The sequence below is a fragment of the Oreochromis niloticus genome, unplaced genomic scaffold (assembly GCF_001858045.2).
Source record: "Oreochromis niloticus isolate F11D_XX unplaced genomic scaffold, O_niloticus_UMD_NMBU tig00000235_pilon, whole genome shotgun sequence".
In the NCBI taxonomy this organism is placed as follows: Eukaryota; Metazoa; Chordata; class Actinopteri; order Cichliformes; family Cichlidae; genus Oreochromis; species Oreochromis niloticus.
Window position 1 is genome coordinate 528,511 of NW_020327097.1, and position 15,613 is coordinate 544,123.

General features: G+C 41.8%; 2 protein-coding genes across 2 annotated transcripts in view; one reads left to right on the forward strand and one right to left on the reverse strand.

Moving 5' to 3' along the window:
- LOC109195581 (uncharacterized) overlaps window positions 1–15,613 on the forward strand; it is a 375,002-nt gene that overhangs the window by 157,559 nt on the left and 201,830 nt on the right. The gene's annotated exons all lie outside the window — the stretch shown is intronic.
- On the reverse strand, window positions 8,054–9,570 carry LOC112844452 (zinc finger protein 708-like). Its single transcript, XM_025904170.1, is given in 2 exon segments — window positions 8,054–8,256; window positions 8,258–9,570. Coding segments are annotated over 2 exon segments (1,257 nt in total). The 5' UTR covers window positions 9,449–9,570; the 3' UTR covers window positions 8,054–8,190.

The following is a 15,613-nucleotide window of genomic DNA, read 5'->3' on the forward strand; positions in this document are numbered from 1 at the left end:
AACCTCTGAGCTCAATTTAGAACTATTTCTAAAGCACAACCGCACCGTAAGCCAGATACCCCTTTCACTGCACTTATGGCCGCATCACCGGAGCATCATAAACCAGACATTATGACCGCAATCCTGGCGCACAACCGGACCGTAAATCAGCGTCTGCTTTACCTTTTTTTCATACTAATTTTATGGCCGCATCCCTTGAGGCACAACCGCACCATAAACCAGCTTCAAACCTCTATTCAATGTGCTGAAACCAGGTACCACTCATACTGCACTTATGGCCGCATCACCAGAACACGGCTGCATCATAAACCAAAACCTACGGCCGCGTTACTGGCGCTCAACCGCACCGTAAGCCAGCATCTGCTTTACCTTAAGTTTATACTAATTTTATGGCCGCATCAACCGCACCATAAACCAGCTTCAAACCTCTATTCAATGTGCTGAACTTACGGCCGCATCTCCGAAAGAGATTCTAATATCTTATTGCTACAGAAGCCAGTCTTAGACAAAGTTAAATGTGGAAGGTAACGTGGGCTGCAACTAGACTCAACGTAGTATATTATTAGTATCTTGCTAGAAGCAGTTCATCTGACACACTGGAATTCAGCCTCAACTTATGTTGTTAGTATCTTGCGCCGAAAACCAGACATCGACAAATTTAATGTGAAAATTCGTGCAACTCAGCGAACAGATTAATTTGGAAAGCCCAATATGCACATTTGGCATTTTTAATACAACATAATACAATAATACAACTCAAAATGGTGACGGGTCACTTAGTCTTTTATAGCCTCTAGTAGCCCCCACCTAGTCGTAAAAGCCTAAACATTCACATTCTTTCTCTCTCCCGGCACCTAAGTTATGACCTCGGCTCCTTGTTTTTCTGCTCTCTGTAAAGGTGGGGGTATGGAATGTGCTCTGTCTCTCCTTTCCTAGACACAAGGTCTCCTGCACACAACATTCTCTTCATGTTTCAACAGTATGAAATGTCAAGAAACAGTGTAACACATTCAACAGTGTCGAGTAATACAGGTCAATCCAATAGATCTAATGATTTTCACACTCTTTTAGGTCAGAAGTATAATGCAAACTAAAACTACATACAGAGCACACAATCTAGACTAAAGGATATTATATGATCTACAGCAGTTAACATAATTCAACTACTTTAACTACAGATACTCTTGAGCCACGATCGCCCCATATAAGCAGAAATCATATCGATCCAGAGGCACACTTATTAATTCAAGTAGACACAAACCTCAAGCTTATCAAATTTATTATCATGTAATTTATTAACCAACTGGATGAAAGATCAACCAAACATATTTGCAGACAGTAACAAGGAATGAATATTGGGTAACAGTACTGAACATGTCCTGAGTGTGTTTGGATGTTAGTGTGCACGTGTGTGGGAGTTTTCTGTGAAAACAAACTTGTGTGACCTTTTTGCCACAGTTTCTGTGGCTGTGGGTGCTGTCTGTTGATTGAATGTTAAATGCTTTGTATTAACCTCCTAAGACCCGAACTCTTCCACGACATGCATTTTTAATTTCTCTTTGATATTTGGGCATATTGGGGCCTGACGAATGCAAAAACAAAGAATTTCCAGATTTTTTTGTATACCTTTTTTTGTTTTTTTGAAGAAAAATGAGAGCCACAAATGAGGATATTCATTTGAAATTTTGACAGAACAGTAGCAGTATAATGTCCTCGTAAGTGGATATCAGCCCCATGTAGAGCAAAATTGAGTATTTTGGTCAAAATAACCAAAAATGTGATGTCCACATGTGGACGGCAGGTCCTAGGAGGTTAAAGCACTCACAGGTCAGAATTTGTTTTGCTGTGCACTGGCAGCTGACGTCCCTGTATGTCAGTTCTTGGGAAATGAGACCTGCCTGATGTGTCCTCAGTGGATGGAACTGATGGCCCATCTTTAACCATCTCCTGAACTGCTTTCTCAACTGCTTCAAACAACTTGATTGCCATTTCTGCCTTTTCAGAATCAAAGAGACTTTATTAATCCCAGAGGGAATCTGAGTTGTCATAGCAGCTAATATACAACAAACATCAAGCACTCATATAAAATTGAGCCACACAGTAAACAGATCTGCAGCATCTGAAATTTCCCGTTGCTGACAAGACAGTTGGTGCTATTTCTGTGCTGTCCTCTTGAGGGTTCATCCCACACCATCCAGTGGACCCTTCTGTGGCTCGCCGTTTCATGTCCCAGCAGTGAATACTAGTTTGAACAGTTCAGTAGAAAACATAAAACAATTCCCTCTCTGTCTCTATTGAAAGCATCACTGCAAAAGTGGATTGTGAATGTGCCCTCTGCATGTAATTGAGCACTGGTGACAAGTGCTGCCAGATTGCTGGTGGGCCCTTAAGTCTTGATGGGGACACTGTGCAGAAGGACGTTGGATGGGAGGATGTATGTATATAAAGCACATCTGTGTGCTGGTGTGATGTTCTGAAGTGGACTGCTTGTATCTCTGTGCTATATTTTCAGAGCTCATTTTCAGAGGTCAACATGAATCAAGTCTTCATGTGCTTTCAAGCCTCGTCTCTTTTTTGATTGTTACTTTGGATGTTTTGCCACTGGGGTCATTCTTGTGCTCCTAATCCACTACTGCCTGCTGGAGATAAGTCACTTGGCTCTCTGCATTGTACTGGATGGAGACTGGGAAGAGAGATCCTTGCACTCAGAACATTCTCCGTACATGCAGTTTGTTTTCTGTGTGATGGCTTTCACAAGATCATCCAGATCGACAGTCATCACTTTCAAGTGGTGAAGCTTCTGCACAACAACCCAGATTCTCATGCATTTTGCACATATATGTGTCCCAATAAGTCTCGAGGGGTAACAAGGTGCAGTTCAGTTTCTTTTCTTTCCTTGATATTATGCTGTGTCTTTCTCCACCTTTGCATTGACTTCATATCAGTATTTATTTATATCACGAAACTGAACATAAATCTCAACAATTCAAGTAATTTCAACTGTACAACTTAAAAATCAGGTAAACAGAGTAAAATCAACAAATATTCTCATTAATAAATCATTTAATCCATTGACTCTACTCACTCCTGTAACTGGTACTCAGTCTACTCCTTATATGTGTAACAGGACTGAAAGTAATAGGAGTGAGTTTTTAGCATACAGTTTGCAATATAGCCACATGGCATCCTTGCTAGTATGAGGACAGTGAGCACAATCTAATGATTTTCCCCAACATTTGATTTTTAAAATAATCAAATAACAACTAAGCTATAATTAAGGTAATGGGGCTGTATGTTGATATTCAGCCATAGTTAAAATATCAAATAAATGAGAAAACGTACTTTTGGTCTTTGCATGGCTTTTAAAAGATTCACCTTATGCAACTTCCTGTTGTGCATGTGACTTCTGCAATGTTCCACATTTTTTACACGGGATAATATGTTAGGGTAACAGGACTGGGTGAAAACCCAGGGACATGACTAAAGTGTATATTTAACAAAATTATTATAGGTTTCTATGGAAATATTCAAGATTCAAGACTCAAAGATTTATGCAATGCATAGAGCGGAAATGCAGTCACCACAAAATGCACAAAACCTCAACATTTCTTTAGGATTGTATTCAATATGTTTCATTTTAAGATGTAATGAGGACAGGTGACAAATACTGTTTTTTTTCAGTATTCAAGGCAGTTCTTATATTATTCCTTCACAACATATATCTTAAATTTTCAATCAGATCAATATGTGTGACATTTTGCTTAATAAGAAAATGTGTTTTACAGTTAATCTTCATCAGAATTTATAAATATAATTTCCAGGGGATGAAAATGGCACCCATTCGGTGGAATGACTCATTTAACATTTCAAAGTTTGGCACATTTAATTTAACGGGACGTTCAGCCGGTTTTCTGCGTGTTTACAGGAGGATGACGCTGTTTCTGCTGTTCCTGCTCCTCATGAACACACTGACTCTGAGCGCTGTTTGAATGCACACTGTGAACCTGCGGTTTGATTCACACAGAGCGACTGTGTTTGTGAAAGTATGAGGGCTGGTGTGACAAAACCCACGACCGACACTACGTGACATTACTAACGTGTGGGGGCGGAGCCAAGTTGCCATAAAGCGCGCGGTGCGTTCCAGTACTTTATTTTAGGAGAGTTCCCAACTGAGGGAGGCACGTGACCCTGTGTTGCAGGTTAACAGTTAGATTTGTTTACAGACTCCACTCTGTGTGTTCATCGTGTGTGGATCCGCAGATTGGTCGTTTTCACGAGCGGTCTTCTCAGTCTGTCAGCGTGTCTGCGGTTTGACATGATTAATGACCTCGGCAAAAAGAAAGTCTCCAGCTCTGTAAATCCACACACTATCAATATTATCTTTAGACGGCAGAAAACACAGTCTGAGGGGGCTGTAGTGACGTGCTAAGAAACTAACTCAACTAATTATAAACTAACTAATTAGAAATACACTTAATAGGCAGTGGTGATGTTTTATATTCCCCATAAGATCTGGGGACCTTGGAAAGGTGTAACGAAGGGCCAGAGAAGAGAGTGGCTGTTAGTGAATCATCCAGCAGGTCGGTGTTGAAGTGTTGAGTTTTAGATGAATCTGATTTTGTCTTTCAGATCAGGGAAGGAATACAGAAGTCAGGAGGTGGAAAAAAAGCAAAAAGGCAAAATCCAAGCAGAGTTCAGTTAAAAGCTGTGGGGCACAAAGATTACAGGGCAGCAAACAGAGGCTTTGAGACATGTTGTAGACAAAGGTGGGTTGATTGCACACGGGCCTGTTATGTTGTAAACTGTTGGGCTGGGAAAAGGAGAGACTTGTGGTTAAATCACACCTTAATATTGCATAAAACAGTGATGATCACATCATGTGAACATCTCAAATAAAACCTAATACAGGTACTGTTTCATGTCCACTTTAAACACAGTGACTGCAGGTCCTCCTACATGTGGTATGACTGTAGTTTATTGGCACGTTGTCAGTGCAGATATTTTCACTGCTGCTTATTCTCTGGCTTATGCTAGTTTTGCCCCACTCAGGAAATAAGGGACTAGTTTTTGAGGATTGATTCATAACTCCGGGAGAGAAACAAAGACTTCAATGATGCTGTTCTAGGCTGTCAGTGCTGTGACAGGTCTATGGGAGAGTGCAGCCTGTCCACCCATTTTAAATTTCATTTCAATTCAATTTTATTTATATATCAAATCACAACAGCAGTCACCTCAAGGCGCTTTATATTGTACAGTAGATACAGAGAAAAGCCCAACATGAGCAAGCACTTTGGCGACAGTTCGAAGGAAAAACTCCCTTTTAACAGGAAGAAACCTCCGGCAGAACCAGGCTCAGGGAGGGGCGGGGCCATCTGCTGCAACCGGTTGGGGTGAGAGAAGGAAAACAGGATAAAGACATGCAGTGGAAGAGAGACAGAGATTAATAACAGATATGATTCGATGCAGAGAGGTCTGTTAACACATAGTGAGTGAGAAAGGTGACTGGAAAGGAAAAACTCCTCGTGTGTCATAGTGGTCTGATCAGACAATATATTTACCCTTCTGTGCCATTTCATGTTTAGGTCAGTTATGTTTGTTTAGGTCAGTTATATTTCTTTGTGCAGTCATTTGGTTTGTTAAGTTTGCAGTTCTTTGCCTGAGTTCAGTTTTGTTTCGTTGACATTTTTTATGAGCTTAACATTAATTACTTTTATAAATATAATGTTTGGGTTAAATGAATGAAAACTTTGTTTTTCTAATAATTCTTGTGACTCCTTCTGCTTTTTCAACTTGGTTCATCACACAGCCCTAAATATTTGTTTAATGTCCTGGTCAAATATTACTCCAAGGTGTTACTGGAGGCCAAGGTAATGCCATCCAGAGCAAGTATCTGGTTAGATACCATATTTCTAGGTATTTTAGGGCCAAGTATAATCAGCAGCATAAAGTTAGTTGTCACCCAGGTCTTTATATCAAGCTCTGCTGTGTTCAAGCTATTAATTACTGCGCGCAGGAGAGCCAAAACACACATCAAACATTAAAGTTCAGTTATGCCAGCTTTAACCTTGGGATGCCTCAGCTTCTCTTTTATATCCCCCACACTCAACTCTCTGCATCAGGAAGCTCCTGCCACTGGTCACCCTGGGAGTTTCGTCCTTCTACACCCTAACAGTTAGCAGATAACGTAGTGAAGCATCGCCAAGCAGTTTTCACAAGGTCATGCTGACACAACATTTGACTCTGACTTTAAACACTGGTCACTTCAGGTGTTGCTCTGATATACAGGAAATGACATCACGGCTCAAACTCTTTGTCAGTAAACCATTTCTTTATTTAACAAATAAAATTTTGGTTTAATTGCTGCAGGATTTCATTACACAAACAAGCTGAAAAAAAACCTGCAGAACACATGGATCAATGCATTCAATAAAAATATAACAGGAAACAGATTTCTTAATCAAACTGCTGGAACAAAGCGAACCACTCAACACAAACACTACAGTAGAACAGTTTAGAAAGCTTAAAATGTAACAAGAGGCACATTTTCATTCATAGCTGCCTCATCAGATCTTTACAGAAGACTCCACCTGAACTCTGTGGAGCCTGATCTCAAGGGTTTAAGTCTGACCCTGAAACCAGAAGAGGATCTTTCTGTCTCTGCAGATTCACTGTGATCCAGAGATGGCAATGATTTCAGTCCTGCATCACGCTGATGTTTGCACAGAGAAGATAATTTAGTAAATGTTTTTGAACATTGGTAACAGTAAACTTCATAATCATTATGCAAAGTTTTACTCTGTGAATGGTACTCATGGCCATTGACCAGTGGTTGTTGATCAATGCTCATAAGAATTTGCATATTAATGATGAAGAAATTGACCTCACAGCCCATTGTTCATTCATTGGGCCGGTTTCAGTCGTTATGCAAATGTACTGGTTACAAGATTAAAGTAAAAGCGGGAATCAAGACGTAACAGTTTATTTGTAACATGGAATCGTTTCTGAGTGGAGTATGAACTGAGATTACTCAAACTCTTTCACAGATGAAGTTCTCTTTCATGTGTCTGCGTTCATGCTTAGTATGATCACATGATTGTGAAAAGGTTTTGTCACAGTGTCTGCACTTGTATGGTTTCTCTCATGTGTGGACTCGTTTATGCTTTTCAAGCTGACGTGCACTGATGAAGGATGACCCACACTGATCGCAGACATGCTTTTTAACGCCACTGTGAAGGAGTTCATATTGTTTGAAGTCCTTCGAAGTGGTGAAGCCTCTCCCGCATTCTTTACAGTAGTTCATTTTGTCTCCAGTGTGTCTACGTTGATGTATTTTCAGAGTCCTTCAATGACTTAAAGTCTTTCCACAAAGGTCACAACAAAAGTCTTTCCCACAGCGATGACAGGGTTGAGAACTTGATCCATCTGTGTCGCTCTGCTTCTAAACAAAAACACAAAGACAGTGTAAGTCAGTCCTTAACATTTTTATCCTGAACGTCACCTGAAATAAAGAGCGTCTCTGCCAAAGTCCAATTACATTTAACTGTTTACATTATCACACTCAGCTCAATTTAATGTGCTATAAAAACGATAAGAGTAAAAACATTAAAGTGATACTAGTTTAATGCTACAATAACAATAACACAATTCTCAAACACTATCCCTAAAAACCTGTGATTAGAGTCTGAATAATCATTCAGAGCTGCCTTTCCATGCAGTAGAATTGCTAACATGCTAACACACTTTGATGAGCAGAGTTGTTTCAAACAGTCGGGCTGACAAGATAAAAATATAAATACATACCTCACAGTAACTGCACTTGTAGAGTCTTTCTGGTGTGGATCTGTTGGTGTGCTTTCAGGTAATGTGGAGATTTAAAAGACTTCTCACACAGGTCACATTTATAAGGTCGTTCCTCAGTGTGGGTAAACATGTGACGTCGTAACTCTGTGTTTGTAGTAAACTGTTTACCACACTGATCACAGCTGTACACATCATGTCTGGTGTGAATGCGTAGGTGTGTATTTCGGTTCCCTATCCGGCTGAAAGTTTTTCCACAAATGTCACAGCTGTACGCCTTAATTCCAGAGTGGGTAACTAGATGATTCTGTAAGCTGTAACTGTGAGTAAAAGCTCTGCCACACTGATCACAGGTGTACGCTTTAACTCCACTGTGGATGAGTTGATGTGATTTTAAGTGTGAAATGCTCGTAAAAGACTTTCCACAGTCTCCACAGCTGAACGGTCTCTCTCCAGTGTGGATTAGTTGGTGTCTTTTTAAGCTTCCAGACTCGGTAAAAGACTTTCCACAGTCTCCACAGCTGAACGGTCTCTCTCCAGTGTGGATGAGTTTGTGTGTTTTTAAGCTTCCAGAGTGGGCAAAAGACTTTCCACACTCGTCACAGCTGAACGGTCTCTCTCCAGTGTGGATGCGTTTGTGTGTTTTTAAGCTTCCAGACTCGGTAAAAGACTTTCCACAGTCTCCACAGCTGAACGGTCTCTCTCCAGTGTGGATGAGTTTGTGTGTTTTTAAGCTTCCAGAGTGGATAAAAGACTTTCCACACTCGTCACAGCTGAACGGTCTCTCTCCACTGTGGATGAGTTGATGTGATTTTAAGTGTGAAATGCGCGTAAAAGACTTTCCACAGTCTCCACAGCTGAACGGTCTCTCTCCAGTGTGGATTAGTTGGTGTCTTTTTAAGCTTCCAGACTCGGTAAAAGACTTTCCACAGTCTCCACAGCTGAACGGTCTCTCTCCAGTGTGGATGAGTTTGTGTGTTTTTAAGCTTCCAGAGTGGATAAAAGACTTTCCACACTCGTCACAGCTGAACGGTCTCTCTCCACTGTGGATGAGTTTGTGTGTTTTTAACTTTCCAGACCTGGTAAAAGACTTTCCACACTCGTCACAGCTGAACGGTCTCTCTCCACTGTGGATGAGTTTGTGTGTTTTTAACTTTCCAGACCTGGTAAAAGACTTTCCACACTCGTCACAGCTGAACGGTCTCTCTCCACTGTGGATGAGTTTGTGTGTTTTTAACTTTCCAGACCTGGTAAAAGACTTTCCACACTCGTCACAGCTGAACGGTCTCTCTCCACTGTGGATGAGTTTGTGTGTTTTTAAGTTTCCAGACCTGGTAAAAGACTTTCCACACTCGTCACAGCTGAACGGCCTCTCTCCACTGTGGATCAGTTGGTGTGTTTTTAAGTGTCCAGACGTGGTAAAAGACTTTCCACAGTCTCCACAGCTGAACGGTCTCTCTCCACTGTGGATCAGTTGGTGTGTTTTTAAGTGTCCAGACCTGGTAAAAGACTCTCCACAGTCTCCACAGCTGAACGGTCTCTCTCCACTGTGGATCAGTTGGTGTCTTTTTAAGCTTGCAGACCTGGTAAAAGACTCTCCACAGTCTCCACAGCTGAATGGTCTCTCTCCGGTGTGGATAACTTGATGCATTTTTAGGGAAGCTTTCACAGTAAAATCTTTCCCAAACTCGTCACGGTTGTATTTTTTTCTTCCACTTCTTTCTTCAACAAAATTGTCGGCCTCCTGAGAGCGCTGACTTCTCGATCCACGTTGGTCCTGCAGTGACAGAGATACAAACAAAGGCAGTGATTTGTGGGAAATACATTATTCTAACCGGCCTTTTATTAGTGGTATTTTGTGAGCTTTTATTAAATAAGTATTTATACTTATTTTCATACACACATTGCAAATGTGCTCATGAGAGTTGGCATTCAGTCCTTTGAGGATCAATGCAAACACGCTTACAGACACAGATAAATATTAGACTTGTTTCTAGGGCAAAGATTAGAGACATTTAATAATAAAAATAATGCATTGGATTTATATAGCGCTTTTCAAGGCACCCAAAGCGCTTTACAATGACATTATTCATTCACGCTCACATTCACACACTGGTGGCGGCAAGCTACGGTTGTAGCCACCGCTGCCCTGGGGCAGACTGACAGAAGCGAGGCTGCCATATCGCGCCATCGGCCCCTCTGGCCAACACCAGTAGGCGGTATAGGCGGTAGGGTAAAGTGTCTTGCCCAAGGACACAACGACCAGGACAGAGAGGCCGGGGATCGAACCGGCGACCTTCCGGTTACAGGTGCCCTTCCCAACCCCCTGAGCCACGGCCGTCCCGTTTGGCTGTGCCTGTACGCCTGCTCAGTGAGATGAGCACAGAATGTACTCTGGATGTTTCAGAGACGTGGACGAGGAGAAAAAACAGCAGGAAACACATAGAGTGTGAGACGGTGAGGACGGTTTTTAAGTGTTATAGCAGTCAAGTAACTGACGCATATTATGATATCTGCTTACGTATTGTGAGGCTGGACTGTAATATACAAAAGTTGAGATCTCTGTGAGTGACGCTGCAGATATACACACACATACATATATATATACACAGTGGCTTGCAAAAGTATTCGGCCCCCTTGAACTTTTCCACATTTTGTCACATTACAGCCACAAACATGAATCAATTTTATTGGAATTCCAGGTGAAAGACCGATACAAAGTGGTGTACACATGAGAGGTGGAACGGAAATCATACATGATTCCAAACATTTTTTACAAATAAATAACTGAAAAGTGGGGTGTGCGTAATTATTCAGCCCCCTGAGTCAATACTTTGCAGAACCACCTTTTGCTGCAATTCCAGCTGCCAGTCTTTTAGGGTATGTCTCTACCAGCTTTGCACATCTAGAGACTGAAATCCTTGCCCATGCTTCTTTGCAAAACAGCTCCAGCTCAGTCAGATTAGATGGACAGCATTTGTGAACAGCAGTTTTCAGATCTTGCCACAGATTCTCGATTGGATTTAGATCTGGACTTTGACTGGGCCATTCTAACACATGGATATGTTTTGTTTTTAACCATTCCATTGTTGCCCTGGCTTTAGGTTTAGGGTCGTTGTCCTGCTGGAAGGTGAACCTCCGCCCCAGTCTCAAGTCTTTTGCAGACTCCAAGAGGTTTTCTTCCAAGAGTGCCCTGTATTTGGCTCTATCCATCTTCCCATCAACTCTGACCAGCTTCCCTGTCCCTGCTGAAGAGAAGCACCCCCAGAGCATGATGCTGCCACCACCATATTTGACAGTGGGGACGGTGTGTTCAGAGTGATGTGCAGTGTTAGTTTTCTGCCACACATAGCGTTTTGCATTTTGACCAAAAAGTTCCATTTTGGTCTCATCTGACCAGAGCACCTTCTTCCACATGTTTGCTGTGTCCCCCACATGGCTTGTGGCAAACTGCAAACGGGACTTCTTATGGTTTTCTGTTAACAATGGCTTTCTTCTTGCCACTCTTCCATAAAGGCCAACTTTGTGCAGTGCACGACTAATAGTTGTCCTATGGACAGATTCCCCCACCTGAGCTGTAGATCTCTGCAGCTCGTCCAGAGTCACCATGGGCCTCTTGGCTGCATTTCTGATCAGCGCTCTCCTTGTTCGGCCTGTGAGTTTAGGTGGACGGCCTTGTCTTGGTAGGTTTACAGTTGTGCCATACTCCTTCCATTTCTGAATGTTCGCTTGAACAGTGCTCCGTGGGATGTTCAAGGCTTGGGAAATCTTTTTGTAGCCTAAGCCTGCTTTAAATTTCTCAATAACTTTATCCCTGACCTGTCTGGTGTGTTCTTTGGACTTCATGGTGTTGTTGCTCCCAACATTCTCTTAGGCAACCTCTGAGGCCGTCACAGAGCAGTTGTGGAGCTGTTTTGCAAAGAAGAATGGGCAAGGATTTCAGTCTGTAGATGTGCAAAGCTGGTAGAGACATACCCTAAAAGACTGGCAGCTGGAATTGCAGCAAAAGGTGGTTCTACAAAGTATTGACTCAGGGGGCTGAATAATTATGCACACCCCACTTTTTAGTTATTTATTTGTTAAAAATGTTTGGAATCATGTATGATTTTCGTTCCACTTCTCACATGTACACCACTTTGTATTGGTCTTTCACCTGGAATTCCAATAAAATTGATTCATTTTTGTGGCTGTAATGTGACAAAATGTGGAAAAGTTCAAGGCGGGCGAATACTTTCGCAAGCCACTGTATATATATACACACACACACACACACATATATATATATATATATATATATATATATATATATATATATATATATATACACACACACACATACATACACACAGGCAGCTGGGCAGACGGCCAGCATGCCGCCCTCAGGCATGGCAGGACCCCCACACACCCCGACCTTCGTGTCCAGCTCTGCAGGTCCCGCTGGCGCGCCAGCCTCCGGCTCACCCCGAGCCGCGTGCTGTCCACCCTTACAGTTAGGGCTACACGATTTTGCATAAAATGAGAATCACGTTTTTTTGCTTAGAATTGAGATCACGATTCTCTCACGATTTTCTTTTCCAATATAAATATTTATAGCACTTATTAACTACACATCAACTTCGTAACAGTTGAGACTGAACATAAAAACAATAAATGCCTCACATTTTGTCGTTGCCGCAAAATGTTGTACTGCTTGAAATTCCGTCTCCACCGTTGCTCGACACTACGTGTATAGAGCAGGTAGTGCAACAATAGAAAAATAGTTGCGGGACGGCACTGTGTAGCATCTGTCTAGGGTGTTGATCATTTTCCTAAATCCCTCGTTTTGCACAGTGTTGATGGGAGCCATATCTTTGGTCAGGTGATAAGTAATACCCTCCGTTCGACGGGTATGGGGAAGCGCTGTATAAGGTTCCCGTTATTGATGTTTGGGTGGATATTTTCCAGTCACTTTCTCGTCATCCCTGAGGTGCTCTCCGTTGGTTTTTCCCTGCCAATATTAGCAGCCAGCGTCTGTATCACGTGGTATAAGGCTACGCCCTTGTCATTTGTTGAGCAGGAAGAGTGAGCGCTTGTTTTCATGCAGATTAAGTCCCGGATCAAAATGCGGTGCAATCGTCATCGTCTTTTCTTTTTTTTTTTTTTAAATCGTTGTCATTTGGAAATGAGATCGCGATTTCCTAACGATTAATCGTGCAGCCCTACTTACAGTGATCACGCGGTTGCTGTAACAGTAGCCTACATTCAACGGCTGCAGCCCTCCTGCTGCCAGCTGTACACATCAACACCAAAAACAACAAAAGCACAAGCAGCACAGGTTTTAAGCCAGCGAGGCATCATTGTAGAGGCAGTGAAGGTGAGCCCATCTCACCTGCAGCGGCATCGCAGACCAGGAGCCACCACAATAATAAAACATTCTTTATTTAATTATAAATAAATTCTTTCTCCTAATTATGTCCTGGGTTTTAACTAATTAATAACACCAAAGGAAACATCACAAAAAACACTTAAGGTCATGAAAATTAATTGCGATTTAGTAATTCACTGAGGCATCCACCCTATTTATTGAAAAGTATCGTATCTGTATTGGTATCGGATCGATACTGGCCCGAATTTACTTGGTATCGGATCGATACCAAAATATGCAGTATCGCCCACCACTACCATCAAGCGGTGCGGCTTCGTAGCTGAGCAAAGTCGTACTGAAACATTTGACAGATTTTTGAGCACCGTGTACATAAAATTGTTTCGAGGTCAGTAAACACAACCAGAGTTACATAAAGCACGCGGGATTATAAGGGGCGCTGTCGATTTTCAGAAAAATCAAAGGATTGATTTGAAGTGCGCAGTATTTTCCAAAAACACGGTAATAACGACGGCCCGCTAGCATGCTCTACCAAAAACAGTGCTTTGTTGTGCATCTGACGGAGGAAAGCCAAACTAGTTCCACACCACTGAAGTTGCAGCATTTCTACAAACCAGTTCTGGTTCATCCGTTTCATTTAACGACCCACTTTCTCTTCTCGCCGCCATGTGCTTATGTAAACATATGCACTGCGCATGCGCGTTTTACCCATATTCTATCGCAATATTTCATTTTCCTATCGTTGCCTAAAATTACACCAGTATTACCGTGATCGGTATGATACAGCCCAGCCCTACACGGGTCAATATTTATGTCTCCAGATTGTTTGTATAGTGAGCCATTAAGACTGTACTCTTGGTACAGTTTTTATTTTTGCTCCTTTTGTCTTACACTGTCAAACAAACACAGATTTGCAGCGTTTGTATGTGTGTGCAAAAGCAAATGTGCCAGGCCTCAAAGACAATGGGTGGTTTGCACAACAAAAGCAGGATGTGAATCGAGCATATGACCTGTACAAATCTCAGCAGGGGTGATTAACACCTCGGGACTTGCACCAGAAAATAAAAAAGTCAGTAATTCTAGTAGGTGTTGGGTTCAAGGGATTTCTGCAAATGTGCGCAGGGTTAGTAAATCTAGTGTTGAAGTTAGCTCGGTGCTTACCTTTAGATGAGCCCACAAACCGAGAGAAACTCCGTGATGAAGCTGGAACTCTTTCCAAACAGGAAACAGGTCAGGGAGCAGAGACCCACGTGGTTCACGCTGATCTCAGCTACGATCCAGGAGACAAGGGTGTGCAGATCGATGCAGATATCGATCCAAACGTTGGTAGTGGTATATGATCGATACTTTAGTTTGTTTCTCTCCTGGAGGTTCACTATTTACTCGCTGTGGATGAAACAGCAGCTCTGTCCGTGTGAACACCTCTTCTTATGCGGCAGATGCACTTTGCTCCGCCCCCTTCTTCCTGCCCTGCTGGGATTTGTTACTGTGCCGTCACGTGACTCAGATGCGCTCAGAAGACACATTTAGACTGCAGAGAGAGAGAAAGAGGAGCAACATGTGGAGATATTTTATGAATGTAAATGAAAATGCTGGAGAACAGCTGGAAGGCTGTCAAGCCACAGGGGACCACAACAAGCTGTAGAGTTCATCTTATTTTTCACACCTCAGTTAAATGCTTTGACTGAAGTCTCACTGCACACACTCAAACTTAGTGTTTGTGTACACCTTGGTCATTATAACCTGACGCTGATCAGTGCTGCTCTGACGACCACACTCACATCCATGTAATCATTTATCTGGGATGATCTGGATTTACTGCACAATGCTGAATGTGTCCTTACAGTGCAGGGAATAACTCTCTCTGTGTTCCTGTAGAGAAACTCTGGGTTTGTGTGCTGACGAGCATCACTCACAGTATGATACAAAGGCTCACTCATACCTTTCCACACATGTGACAAATTCAAAAAGATGCTGAAACCTTTAGAACATCATAAACTACACATTGTTGTACTCTTTTAGGATGGAACAGCTTTCAGATTTATTTACTCTTAAAGCATAAAAGATGTTTTTAAGAATTTTGCATTCAAGAGGAGAATGTTTAAATAAGTCATGTAAATGAGAATTTCAAAGTTGGTGGCTGCAGTATATACAAATTGGTGTATCTCAAAAATAAAACTATGAAGACACTCAAAATTAATTTGGAAACTGTTTTATGCAACTTTTTTACATTTACAATTTTGAGGGATGAACCTCTGAAATTACTTTAACTAGAAATTTGTGTAAAAATACCACTATTGCAATTTATGTAGTTACTGATGACTTAGTGCATACATATGATTAAAATTTGGGATATAATGGTTGTATTGATGTATAGCAACTTAAAATACTCCCAGAAATGGCACTACAACATGTAAAAATATAAAGATAAGCTCAGGCGGACTGGGTTCTTTA